This window comes from Carcharhinus amblyrhynchos, chromosome 18 (assembly GCF_965287045.1).
Source record: "Carcharhinus amblyrhynchos chromosome 18, sCarAmb.v2.hapA, whole genome shotgun sequence".
Classification (NCBI taxonomy): Eukaryota; Metazoa; Chordata; class Chondrichthyes; order Carcharhiniformes; family Carcharhinidae; genus Carcharhinus; species Carcharhinus amblyrhynchos.
In genome coordinates this window covers 12786251-12799928 of record NC_137341.1, presented here as the reverse complement: position 1 = coordinate 12799928, position 13678 = coordinate 12786251, and the positions used below count along the sequence as shown (strand labels likewise).

The 13678-nt window shown below is 38.7% G+C and overlaps 1 protein-coding gene across 1 annotated transcript in view; it reads left to right on the top strand.

Moving 5' to 3' along the window:
- wipi2 (WD repeat domain, phosphoinositide interacting 2) overlaps positions 1 to 13678 on the top strand; it is a 65138-nt gene that overhangs the window by 46379 nt on the left and 5081 nt on the right. Inside the window, exons 6-11 of the mRNA XM_080206393.1 lie at positions 2677 to 2769; positions 4724 to 4794; positions 7814 to 7921; positions 8553 to 8717; positions 9241 to 9348; positions 13418 to 13548. Coding sequence (XP_080062519.1) covers positions 2677 to 2769; positions 4724 to 4794; positions 7814 to 7921; positions 8553 to 8717; positions 9241 to 9348; positions 13418 to 13548 — 676 coding nt within the window. The remainder of the gene's footprint in view (positions 1 to 2676; positions 2770 to 4723; positions 4795 to 7813; positions 7922 to 8552; positions 8718 to 9240; positions 9349 to 13417; positions 13549 to 13678) is intronic.

The window sequence follows — 13678 nt, the reverse complement described above, 5'->3', positions numbered from 1 at the left end:
CTCCTGGACCATTGCAGGAGACTATCTGACACCAGCCAACATACCCTGTATTTTGGTGTGCGTGCCCATCATTGTTCTCATGTATGCCAACCCATTGACCCCCTCATCTGAGCTCCTTTAGGAGAACTGACCCTCTTATGAACGGATACACTCTCCCTTGCCCCTGGCCAGGCTGCAGCCTTCCCATGCCTGGGATTCACCACGTTCTGATTCCAGTTCTATGCGAGCCTTTAGATTATGTGCAGTGCCCTTATTTGAGCATCAGAACAAGTGGCAAGACTTCATAATTGTTGTAAAGTTACTTTCTCCCCTCCTGGGTCTGCTACTGCTGCACAGCAAACAGCCTTTTGGTGTTTGAAAGCAGAAAATCAGAAGTTATGAAGGAAGGGGGATGAATTGGAAAGCAAGAGATCAACATCTGTAGCTTGATTGTTATGTTTGAGAATGATGGTGAGCTGGGAGTTGAGATGGGGTATAAGGCAAGTACATGCTGTTACCCTGAATGCCCTCAGCAGCACCAAATGCCGTGGATTCTGTCACAGCTAGCCGCAATGTTGAGAACCATTTCTTTTATAGGGCTCAGGAGATGCCTTGTTCCCTGTCATTTCTGCTCTACTTCCTCCTATGCCCTGGCACTTTATTCTGCAAGAGAGAGGGAAGAATATCTATGATTGTGCAGCATTGTGTTTGGGTGATATGCCTGCCATTGCAGAAGAGCTAGAAACATGGAGGTGGTGAGAGTTGTGGAGATGATGAAATGGGAAGATATGTGAAGGTGAAATTTAATATTTAGATTTTAAGTGAGTCATGAATCCCAGGAAGTGCTGCTAAGTGAATGATTAGAGTGTAGATGGTGGAGTGGCAACAAGGAAATGTCTTGTGAAGATGCATTCACTGACCGTGTGAACCTATGTCAGGTTATTAGGTGTCATCTGGCACTGCTACCAGGCTCCGAGGTTCAGGTACCAGGATGTGACCTCGCTAGTGACCTATCTCTGATCTCTTCTGAGGCCCCTTGAGGGCCTCCCACCCCACAGATCCAGGTTATCCCTCCTGTTGATCTCTACCTCAAACGCCCCAGGACTGTGTGCATCGATGTTCTATTTTCCATGTTTCAAATTTCAGCAACAGTATTCAGCATCTGCCTCTAATCACCCAGTAACGGTTCCTTGCAGAATGACAGACTACCTTTAGAAATGGAAGACTAGCTGTGCCACATGAAATGAGCAATTGCTGCTTGGCCTTTGGCAGAACAGAGAGGCAGCCAGCAATCATGGAATTGAAGTGGCAGCAGCAATTTTGCATGCTGCCTGTTGTTACTGGCACCATCCTTGGGAAAATTGCAGGTCGTGTGCCTGGTTCTCAAAAAAACAGTGCAACTCTATTTTAGTCCACAGTATTTACTCACAGGAGTGCATTTAGGTTTGATAATACCAGGCAGAGTTTTCATGCTGAGTTCCTTAAATAATGCTGTTTAATTTGAGAAAGTATATTTTTATTTTAAGATGCATTAGCTGATTATAGACTCTTTCTGGTGACTGTGCTTTGATTTGTAAAGTGAGATTTGAGTATAATCTATTAACATAGAAACAGGAGTGTAGGCTATTCAGCCCTTGAAGCCATTCATTGAAATTTTGCTGAAGTGATGTTAGTACGTATAATAACCATGCCAGTAAAGATAGATTTCTGGAATTCTCTTGCCCGTTTATCAGCTAGTGTGAGTTACAAGCCTGAAAATACCCCTGTATTTGTCCTGTATACTCAGCTGTTTGAGAGACCTAGAATTGCTTCTTTTGGAGTTTGGTTTGTGAAAAGGTTGTATTTTAACTACACTGGATACCACTGTGCTTTCAAGCCTCGTCAGTTTGCTACTGAATCAATGTTGAAATCAAACTCTGGGAGAATGAGCATGGGAAGCATGTATTCACTTTCTCCTGTCTGGTTTCTAATAATTCTGAATTGGAGTTTTCAATTTCATTTCTTTTGGGTATCAGTCTCCAGCAAAGCCAAGTTCTCCAGAGTGAATATCACAATTGGTGCATGAAAATATAACTATTAATATATGGGACAATGATGCTTCTATCTAATATAACCATTTTCTGTAAGTGAAAGACCTTGCTTTAGTCCAATTAATCCCTTGTATATTGTCACTATGTATCGAAACAAAACGACTAATTTGAGTATTTGGATTTTGTAAGTGCTGTCATAGCATGCTTGCAATTTGAGATGAGTAAGAATTGAGTTGCAGTCCAACTGCACAGACCCATGACTTTGAATTACTTGTTAAAGCTTGATCCTGGCACCCGGTATTGTTTTACTTGCATTGTGTAATTCTTACAAAACATTGTAATGGATATATTTTGGGATGTGAAGCTTTCAGGTATCCGGTATACAATATTTTTCATGACCATTGCATTACAGTAGCAATATTTTGAAGGCCTTCCCTAAGTAAATGCTTGTTATTAATCATATATATAATTGATTTTTTTTAGCATGATGAGATTCTGAATTATTCACTCCTTTGCTTGTAAAGTCATATTTGACCCTGAGCTGTGATTACTTAAAAGTAATATGCACACAACAGAAAGAGGATTGATTTTTTTAACCTTCTTCATGTTCACTAAGCATATTATTTATGTACGGCAATTTTTCATTCACTTTTCTTTTGTTTTAAAGAGAGCTGCTAATATGATCCCAGCTCATGACAGTCCCCTTGCTGCTCTGGCGTTTGATGCAAGTGGTACGAAACTGGCGACAGCCTCTGAAAAGGTAAGTTTTAACGAGAACAATATTTTCACAACATATGGAGATGCAAAAAGGCATTTGATAAGCGCACCTTATTCCTTGGTTGCCTTCAGTGTGTTTCAGGCTTTGAACAAAGCATTCTACAATTCCGTTTGTACAGGTTGATAAGGTGCCGAAGTAGTGTGTTAAATACCATTTGTTGGAAATTCTTAAATTTTTGCAAGACAAATTGAGGTTCGTTGTTGCCTACCAGCTGTTCAGGAAATTGAAAGACTAAATACTTCTCAGTATTCTTCTCAGATGAGGTAGATGTCATCACTGACCTCTGGCCATTTGGTGTGAGCATCAAAAGTTACTAAGAATATGTGTCCTTTGAAAGTTCCTGAAAAATCCCCATGGTACCAACCCTTTTCAGGCCATTGCCATGGATGCAGCAGTGCTAAGAGTGGCTGGTTTCTTATTTTGCACAGGAAAAACATATATAGCTTTTTCCTTGATCTCTGCATCAAGTCCAGGCCACCAGAGGTAACTTCTTGCTGTTTCCCTCCTGCGTGCAACTCCACATTCTTCCTGCAGACTTGCTCTGTGTCCTTTATTCCCCACAACTTTGATCTGTCTTTACACCAGCATTCAGCAACAGAATGCCCTGGCTTTACACGCCAGTAACATGTACAAGCTCTGGTGGCTTTGGGTGTCGATTCAGTGGACATTTTGAGTGCATCAGTATACAGACTCAGTTGTTGGGCTTCCTTTGGAGCCAGCTCCATAGAAACGGCATTTTCAAAGGTTTTCTGCAGAGTGAGATTGCTCTCACTTAATAGGTGTTTTACTTTACTGCGTAGACCTCAAACGAATCTATCACGAATTGTATTATTAAGCACATCGCCAAATTCTCAATATTCAGCAAGTCTTTTAAACAGTACCACAAATTGTGCAATTGATGACGACTCCCCTTGCTTTCTTTTATGGAATGTAAAGTGCTGTGCAATCACCAACGGTTTAGACGAAAAATATGCTTGCAAAATACCCACAATTTGTTTGTATGTTTTAGTGCCTGGTTTATCAGGTTGCATTGGACTTGCTGAGCAGATTAAAAGTCTCCCCACCCCATTATTCTCAGGAAAATATGCACCACAGTATCTTCAACTATTCTGTTTGCCTGTGCAAAACAATCAAAACATTGGGTAAAAGAGCTTCATTCCATGTTTTTTTTTGTCAAAAAATCCCAACAGTGTCAAAAACTTCTGCCTTTTTTACTTATCTATGTGTACTTCATAACCATGTTTCTAGCATCTACCTTGTTTTTCTTTACATACAAGGTACTAATTTGAGCCTCAGCAAGTCTCTTGTTAGTGTTAAAATTTGTTTGCAGAGTATTTTTTACTCGCATCTACACCAGACCTTTAATTGTCCAGCGTGCAAGTGTGAAAAGTTTTCTTTTTCCAACTTCTTGCTGAAACTTTTTTTGGCTCAGTAAGCATACGTCCGTACTTCTCATCACCATTTTATGTTATGTATTTAGAGGCATGACACTTGGAAGCACTGGGTTAAAAAGGAAGGCAGCCTTTAATATGGTGTGTGATCACTTCCATGGCCACTGCTTCTCTTTGTTTCCTGCTCTACATCTTGTGACATCACTTCCATTTGCATACATTGCTACAGGACTTTACAATGAGCCAAAAGGAACAAATACATAACAATGATGATTGAATATCCATTCATTTTCACTGGTGTAATGCACAGCTGCATTAGGCTGCTATGAAACCATTTTACATTCAGGTTGTTGATAAAGTCTACGCTGTATGTATGTGAAGATATTTGAGTTAATCTTATAAACAACTCTATAGTTTTCTTTCAGTAAATATATTTATGTACTGCTGAACAATCATTTCCTTATTTAATCAGCTTTGCTTAGTATAACTTTTGCTTTCATGTTTCTTTTGCTGATTTTGGTTTTGTTTTTGGCTTGTGTCTGTAGGGAACAGTAATCCGAGTGTTCTCCATTCCAGAGGGACAGAAACTCTTTGAATTCCGAAGGGGGGTTAAGAGGTAAGAAAATTTGGCAAGGTTAAACTTGATGGCTATCTATACATTATGAACAATAATATGGTAAACAGTAGTCACTGTGATTTTAGATTAATAAAATCCAGTTTGTCAAACCTGCTAGATTTCTAAGAAAATAACAACCAAGTCAACTGAGAGAAATATGAACAACGTGAGAATATAACAAATAGGAGCAGAAGTAGACCATTCAAGCCTGTTTCACTATATAATAAGATCATGGCTGATTTTCTACCTCAATTCCACAATCCCACACTCTTTTGATATCCTTCAATTGCCCTTGTATCTAAAAATCTATCAAACTCTGTCTTAAATATAATCAACAACTTAGCATCCACAATCTTCTGGAGTCGGTATTCCAAGCCTCACAGCCTTCTGAGTGAAGAAATCTCTCCGCATCTCTGTCCTAAATGGTCAACTCTTATTCTGATACTGTGACCCCCTAGTTCCAAACTGGGAAAACATCCTCTCAATATCCATCTATTCAGGCTTTTTCAGGATGTCAGAGGTTTCAACGAGATCGCTTCTTGTTCTCCAAAAATCGAGGAAATATTAGCCTGGTCTGCTCGATCTGTACTCGATTTCTCCACATGGGGAGTTCCCTTTGTCTCAGCAATCAGTTTGGTGACCCTTTTGTTGCACTCTCTTTAAAGAAAGTACATGCTTCCAGTTTTGTGGAAACCAAAACTGTTTGCCAGATGTGGTCTCTATATAATTGAAGACTCCTTTGTTCTTACACCCCAGTCTCTTTGTAATAAAGTCTAACACACCATTTGATTTCTGAGTTGTTCATTTGATTTCTAAATTGTTCGCTGTGTCTGTATGTTATCTTGCTGTGATTTGTGTACAAGGACACAGGTCCCTCCACGTGCTAACTTTTTCCAGTCTCACCAATAATCTGCTTTTCTGTTTTTCCTACCAAAATAGATAATTCCACATTGAATTCCATTCTTGTTCGCTCACTAAACCTGTGTGTGTCCCTTTGCAGCCTTTCTGCATCCTCCTCATAGCTTTCTTTCCCACCAAACTTTTTATTGTTTGCAAACTTTGAAACATTGCACTCGATCCCCTCAGCAATCAGATGATCTCGATTGCAATTAGCTGATGTTCAAGTACTCATCTTTGTGGCACTCCGCTAGCTTAGAGCCTAGCAACCCAAAAAGCACCTATTTTTCATCTCTTCAACAATCCTCAATCCCTGCTGATATCAATCCAGTCCTCCAATTCCATGAGCCCTAGTTTTGTGTAATAATCTCTTGAGTGCTACCTTATCTAATGCATTTTGAAAATGCAAATGCAAATACAAATACACTACACTCACAGGTTCCTGTTTATCTACAGCCATCAAAATTTAAACAATTTGTCAAACACTATTTCTCTTTGATCAATATTATGATGTCTAAGTGTCCTGATATCGTGTTCCTAATAATAGGTTCTGACTTTTTTCCTACAACTGATGTCAGGATAATTGGCCTACAGCTCCCTGTTTTTGCTACATCCTTTCTTGAATAGTGAGTAATGTTTGCTATTCTGCAATTCACAGGGCCCATACGTAGAGAATTCTGCAAGTCAAAACAGTGCATCCACTATCTTGCTAGCTACCTTTTCAAAGCCTTGGATGTAGTCCTTTTAAGTTCACATAAATTGTTGATTGTATTCCCATTAATTTGTCCAATACTATTCATTTATTAATCTTAATTTCTTTAAGATTCCTTATTCTCATTAAACCTTTGGGTGGTTCACCATTTCCAGTGTATATTTTTCCCAGTCTTCTACAGTAACTTCCAAAAGACATTTGACTCAAATCAGCTGCAAATTGAGCTGAAATCTGGAGGGATTCTTGATAAATGGTGTAGCTGATTAATAGACTTGCTGAAGAAAGAAATTGGGCTGTTTGTAAAAGGGATAATATTGGGTTGGGTGGAGGAAGTTGTGAGCTTGTTGCTTAGAATTTAGGGCCACTGCTGTTTCTATTTGAAACCAATAACTTGGAATCAGAAACCAAATGCAATATAAAACTTGCAGATACAAAATTAGAAGAGGGGAGAACAAATTGGCAGTATCTGAGTGGAGTAAAACAAGTAGATGGGAAAGACAATGATAGAAACTTAATGTTGGCAATGGGTAAAATATTGTACATGAGGAAAATGGGGTGATGTAGGTGAATAGTACTGAAATTACTAAGGAAGAAGGTTTTTTAAAAAAAGCCTTAAATTATTGCTGCAGATTCCCAAATCATACAGAGCAGCCAATAGAACAATGAACTGAAGGACAGGTGCAGCTCAGTACAAGTCAGAAAAGGTTGTGATTAAATCACATAGTGGTCTGGTCTCACATCTTGCGTATTTTCCATGTTCTGGGCTGGAATTTTCTGGCCCTTTGTTGTGGGAATCGTAGTGGGCGCAACAAGAAATTTGGTGGACTATTTAAAGGTTTGTTGACCAAGGGCATGAATTTCCAGTTTTGGGGCATGTACAGCTGGAAAATGCCACTGGTCATTGAGACCCATTGAGACAGTCAAGTGCTGGAGGCATGGAGTTGAGACACGTGACTAATCTCCAGTGTGAGGATGAGCTATGAGAAAATACTGAGCTTTTTCTTTTAAGAAGAAACTTGTAATGTGGATGAGGTACTTAAGATACTGTAATAAAACTAATGTAAAACATCAATCTGGAATGTTATCTTCAGTTAAATTGAGGCAATAAGGCAAGGCAGCGCAGTTTCAAACTAGCTAAAACTATATTTAAGATTGCTATTCGAATGTGCATTAGGGTCACTCGAAGTTAACTAACACATAGGAACTGGCCTATAGTTCTCTTTTCTCTCCATCCTTTCCAGAACAGTGTTCCAGAAAGATTTTCTGATATTTTAACAGAAATGTAGCATAGAAAGAAAATTTTTATTGAAAAAATTTTGGATATTTCTATTAAGGTTGTTGACAATTTCTGGTCTTAAGTTTGATAAGCTGGTTCTCGTTTCCTCAGTGACTTTCTTTCTTGGTATTTAGGTGTGTGAGTATTTGTTCACTAGCATTCAGTATGGATGGAATGTTCCTGTCTGCATCCAGTAACACAGAGACAGTACATATCTTCAAACTGGAGACACAAAAAGAAAAGTAAGTAAACACTGAAATGCCAATAGTTTACTGGCAAGCCTTACATGTGACACATTCTCAGTGAAGCACCATCAGAACAAGACAGTATTATTGTTTATGATGCCACTAAATTCAGACACTTCCCAGAATATACTATGCAATTTGCAATTTATCATTATTTAAAATATCCAGCTGTGGGTAATAGTCTTTCTTCCTCATCCTAGCCACCTACCTCCTCCCCACCCATCGTGGACAGATGCTTCCTATGTGATAATTTTGAACACTTAAGTGTTCATTTTAACTGTAAGATACATGTACATAATCAGACTTCCCCACTTGTAAAGAGAGAAAATCAGGAAGCTTGTCATCAATTGTGGAACAGGCTTGTAAGGCTGGATGTTTTTGTGTTCCATTGTTGTTCTACACTTCACAGCAGCTGTCTCAGAAATGGCTGTGGAAGCAGTTTACCTATTTACCCATGCAGCCAATAAATGATGTAGGAGGGAATTATATATATTTTTTTTAAAGTGATGTAGGATTTGAAACAAAATCTTTATTCAACAACCCAGCCTCTGAAAATGGGGGCCTCGGGAGAGATGGGGTGAGGAGGAAGAATTGGTTGCAGCGTGTTTATGAATGCCTCTTGTTTTAGACCACAGGAAGAGCCAACCACATGGACTGGTTACTTTGGGAAGGTACTCATGGCTTCCACAAGTTATTTGCCTTCCCAGGTCACTGAGATGTTCAACCAGGGCAGGGCATTCGCAACAGTCCGACTGCCATTCTCGGGGCACAGAAATATCTGTGCATTGGCAACGTAAGTATAATATTTTGCTAAACATTAGATACAGCAGCAAGGATTAAAGAATTCAATCTTGGAATTTATTATAAAAATAAATGCCCAGACCTTTATGGACTGTCAATCGGAGGATTTCATTCTTTGAATTATTGGTGGTATCAATCAATTTGGTAGACAAAGTTGTGATTGTTCAATGTTGCAGTCTGATGGCGAAGTTGCCCTCTTGGTACAATGTTTATTGCTTGTTGGTCTGGGACAGTGAAACAATTTTTAAAAATGAAACCAATTGAGCAACATAAATCAGAGAACTAAAGAAAGTTGAACTGCAAAGAAATCTGAAAAAAAGAAATGGTACATTTGGAAGGAATTGAAAAAGCCAAGAAGAGGAAAAAAGCAATCAGAGGATAAGTAAGGAAAGATGAGATGTATTTTATTTGAACAAGCAGTTGAAGTTGTTATCCGTTCTTCTGTTCACTTCAAGAAGTAAGAGAAATAAAACAATGGCTTTCCTGTTTTCTGATATGTGGCTCTGTTGTTCTAGAATTCAGAAGATTCCTCGGCTACTGGTAGCAGCGGCAGATGGCTATCTCTACATGTATAACTTGGACCCACAAGAAGGGGGCGAGTGTACACTAATGAAACAGCACAAGTAAGCAACATGACACTGGCATGCTGGAAGTACGTTCCACAAGTAGCTGCATGAAATGATTATTTGGAACTCTTAGCTGTAAGATGAAGCCAGTTGGCCCAGATTTTGTCAGTAGTGCTGTTGAAACTGTCAACGTTAGCTGTCATTACTCCATTGAAACTGATAGCAACTTCTGGAGTGCATACATGTGCAGAATAACGAGCAGTTGCTGTCGGTGATTCTACACTTCTCCAGAGGGTAAGCTGTTGAGGTGCATCCTCCACCGCCCCAGCCTGGAATCAATTTGAAATTTAAGAATTGACAAGAAATTTCATTCTTCCACTGTTCAAGTTACTGTAAAAATCCTTGAGAAGGATGCAATTTGTTAGGTGAGGTGTAAATGAGGTTTGAATTGCTTACAAACTTCATAATTACTGTTTAACACCCTAATTTGGCCTGAAAAGCTTTTCTTAAATATTTGTTGAATATCAAAATTCCCTGTTTTAATTTTTAAAAATTGCATTTTAATTTTTTGGTATTATTTTTATTGGTATTATGACTTCTATTTAAATCTGATATTTATTTTGCTATCTTGACGTTCACGTTAAAATTGAAGTACAGGATGAGATTTTTTGGGATAAGGTGGGTTTGCTGTCTGCGATAATTAGTCTGATTGACTACTTTTCCTGCCTGATGGCATTCCGAATGCCTGGAAATTTTCTTCTCACAAGATTTAAGTAGATGTTCATAGAATCCCTGCAGTGCAGAAGTAGGCCATCTGGCGCATTGAGTTTGCATCGATCACAATTCTATCCAAGCCCTATTTCCATAATACCACGTATTTACTTCGGTAATCCCCCTGATACTAGGGTCAGTTTAGCATGATCAGTTGACCTAACCCGCACATCTTTTGGAGTGTGGGAGGAAACCACAATACTTGGAGGAAACCCACGCAGACATGGGGAGAATGTGCAAGCTCCACACAGTCACCCGAGGCCGGAATTGAACCCACAGTGCTAACCACTGTGCCACTGTTCCGCCCCATATTGTGTTGGGAAAGCGGAAAGTCTGCTTTGCCACTCTATGAAATCCAGTATTTTCAACATGTTTTTGTTTGACTGAGAAGTAGAAGAACGTGGAGAGCCTAGAACTGAGGCAAAAACAGAGTCTACCTTTAAACAAATCATGCATTGTAACTGCATTATAGATTCTATAAACAAAACAAAATTGAACAAAGTTGTCATAATGATGTAACACCTATACCATCTTCCTTGGAATGATTGCACTCAGAAACCAATGGAACCAGAAAATATGTTGAAGTTGAACTTTGATTGTTCGACAGTGTTCGGCTACCTATCAGAAACACCAAGATATAATATGAAAGCAGGTTAGACCCCAAGAGCTTTTCTATTTTGGCATTAATATGAGTACAAGATGTTTCGCTCCGGGTGTGATTGTATTGACACACCAGGAAGCTTTTATCAAAACCAACTTTATTTAACTATTTATTACTTTAACTATAACAGATTAATCAACTTAACATTGACATTTGAACAATGCTTAAACAGGACAAGATGTATAATTCTTAACTACTCATCTGCCCCATGAGTTCCATCTCGAGTAATATTTCTCTTATAGACTTAAACTCCTCTCCAAAATAAGTTAGCAAAAACACAGGCTGCGTGCTTGCACTTGTTAACAGTCCTTGAGATTTTTTAAACACATCTAGAAAGAGAGAGATAAAAACTCGTCTTCTGATAGCTCCTGACAGCAGTCTCCAGAGAGAAAGAGACAAAGACACCCCTTGCTTCTTTCAGAACCATGCAGTAACTGACTGTTTAAAAAAGAAGAAAAACTATGCAATTTTCCTGCAAGCTTATCTCCTTTCATTAGCACATGACTGCCTCTGTCAATGAACTTAATCAAACTCCACCTTGACCCGAAGAGAAATGTATTAACTCCATTTAGAGAAACACACCATTAGCTAAAATCATTCATTATCCTGCATTCTCAACATTTGAGATGTCTGTTGTCCAGAGAAATTGGCACCATGAAAAACAGCTGAAATTTAAACATACCCCTAACGAGAAATATGCTGTATTTTTGCACTTGGTGCATAGTGCCTATTCCAACTGACTTGCTGCATGTAATGCAAATATAAAATGACTGTATAAGGATTACAGAATTGGCAGTGAGACAGAAAAAAAATTTAAACATTAATCAGTTGTACATGATTGAGAGATTTGGACGTTCTTCTTAATACCATTGATTTGATGTCATCTGTTTGGAACTGAATGCTCTGCTTCATCTTTTATGCAGTGATGTGGAGATGCTGGTGTTGGATTGGGGTAAGCACAGTAAGAAGTCTCTGAACACTAGGTTAAAGTCCAACAGGTTTATTTGGTATTACGAGCTTTTGGAGCACTGCTCCTCACTCACCTGATGAAGGAGCAGTGCTCTGAAAGCTCATGATACCAAGTAAACCTGTTGACTTTAACCTGGTGTTGTGAGGCTTCTTACTGTGTCTTTTATGTGCATTTAGTAATGCTTTACTCTCCACAAATTGTCATTTCATTAGAAGCAATTTGAATAGTACATACCCCTTTATGAAGTTGAATCAACTGTTATTGTATATGGATTGGAATGACTAAGTGTTGAACTTCAACTTGAGTAGAACTTATATTTCCAATCAGCCTTTGGATAGGCAATCTAAATGTTTTTCACTCATTTGAATATTTGTTGACCGTGTTTCTCAACGTAACAATTGTATCTCCTTAATGAGCTACATTTAAAATGCATGTGTAGATTTTCATTTTCACCACCCAAGCTGTGAACTGGCAGACTGGACTGCCTACTCTTTTTAAAAACTGCCTGACTTTGTATTGGTTTCACTGAGATGAAAGTCAACAGATTCCTCTGTGAATGATAGGTGATGCCCCTCTGGAAAATTGCAGCTCAGGTGGTGAAGACAGAATTCTATCCCTGTATGTGTAAAATATACACATGTTGTTGACCACCTCAGGACTTAGAACTGTTTCCCCTAGATTTTTACAACTGCTTTATTCACCTATCACGACTGAGGAAATCCTCCACATTAATTGTAGTTCCGGTTACCAAATTGTTTTGCAGCAGTCAACTTGTGGCAGAAATGAGAGCATGTTGCAAGTTTTAAATGAACAATTGTGTAATAAATGCGTAACGCAGCAGGTGAATTGCTATCAAAGAGACTTGTTGGTGTACTGTTTGTTCACGGGTCAGGGAACAGGTCTTCCACACTGGAAAATCTGCATGTTTGCCCTGATCGTATGTGGAAATCCAAAACAGGAAGTATGCATTTTTAATATGCAGAAAGCAATTTGTGAAGTGTAACATCAATTAGGAATTGAGGAAGAACATAAATAGATGAGAATTGAGCACAAATGGAAGTGATTTTAATACTTTATCTTTTGAATTTTAAAGGTTTCAGTTTTTCTTTAATTCTTTAATGGATGTGAACCTCACTGGCAAGGCCAACATTTGTTGCACATCCCTAATTGCCCTTGAATTGGTGGTGGTGAGCTGCCTTCTTGAACTGCTGCAGTCCATCTGGTGTAAGGTACACTTACAGTCGAAATATGCACAGATGGTTTTAAGTTTGGTTGTGAATCTGGAACAGAAATTGGTCATTTCACACAAATTCAAGGGTTTCTCCTGAGGTGGGGGATTAATGAAAACTGGGAGATGGTCAATCAGTGCATTAATACTTTTTTTCTTAAAAGCCCAAGAAACAATAGAATCACAATGGTTTTGGCCAGCTTCAGTATTCTCACTATAATCCTGACCTTTTTACCCCACCCCTCCCAAAACTCATCATGTTTGCTTTATTCAACAGACAGTTTTACGGGAATTTAAATAAATTCTTAAAATTTGCTTCCTTATATTGATTCATATAACTTTGGTTGAATCATGGGGCCTCAGAATCATTAATACTGACATTTCCTTTCCATCCAGTGATTCAGATTAATACTGGTACTTTTCTAAAACAATGAAGATGAATTGACTTCACATTATGTTCTTTAAAAAAACTTGATTCCCCTGTTGTCTGTTGCAGGCTAGACGGTAGTGTGGAGCCAGCCAATGAGATTCTGGAGCCCTCACCGCACGACCGGTCGTTAGTGTCTCAGACATATAGTTCACCTGCTGCCAAAGTTACTTATACCCCTTCGTCGCCAACACGACATGGTAAAGAGCTGCAGTGGTTTGAAGCAATCATATTTACCCAAATTCTGATGTGTGGGTGCATTTAAGGGAAAGTTAGGTTAGTATGTAGGGGAGAAAGGGATAGAATAATGGGGTGATAATCAAGTGTAAA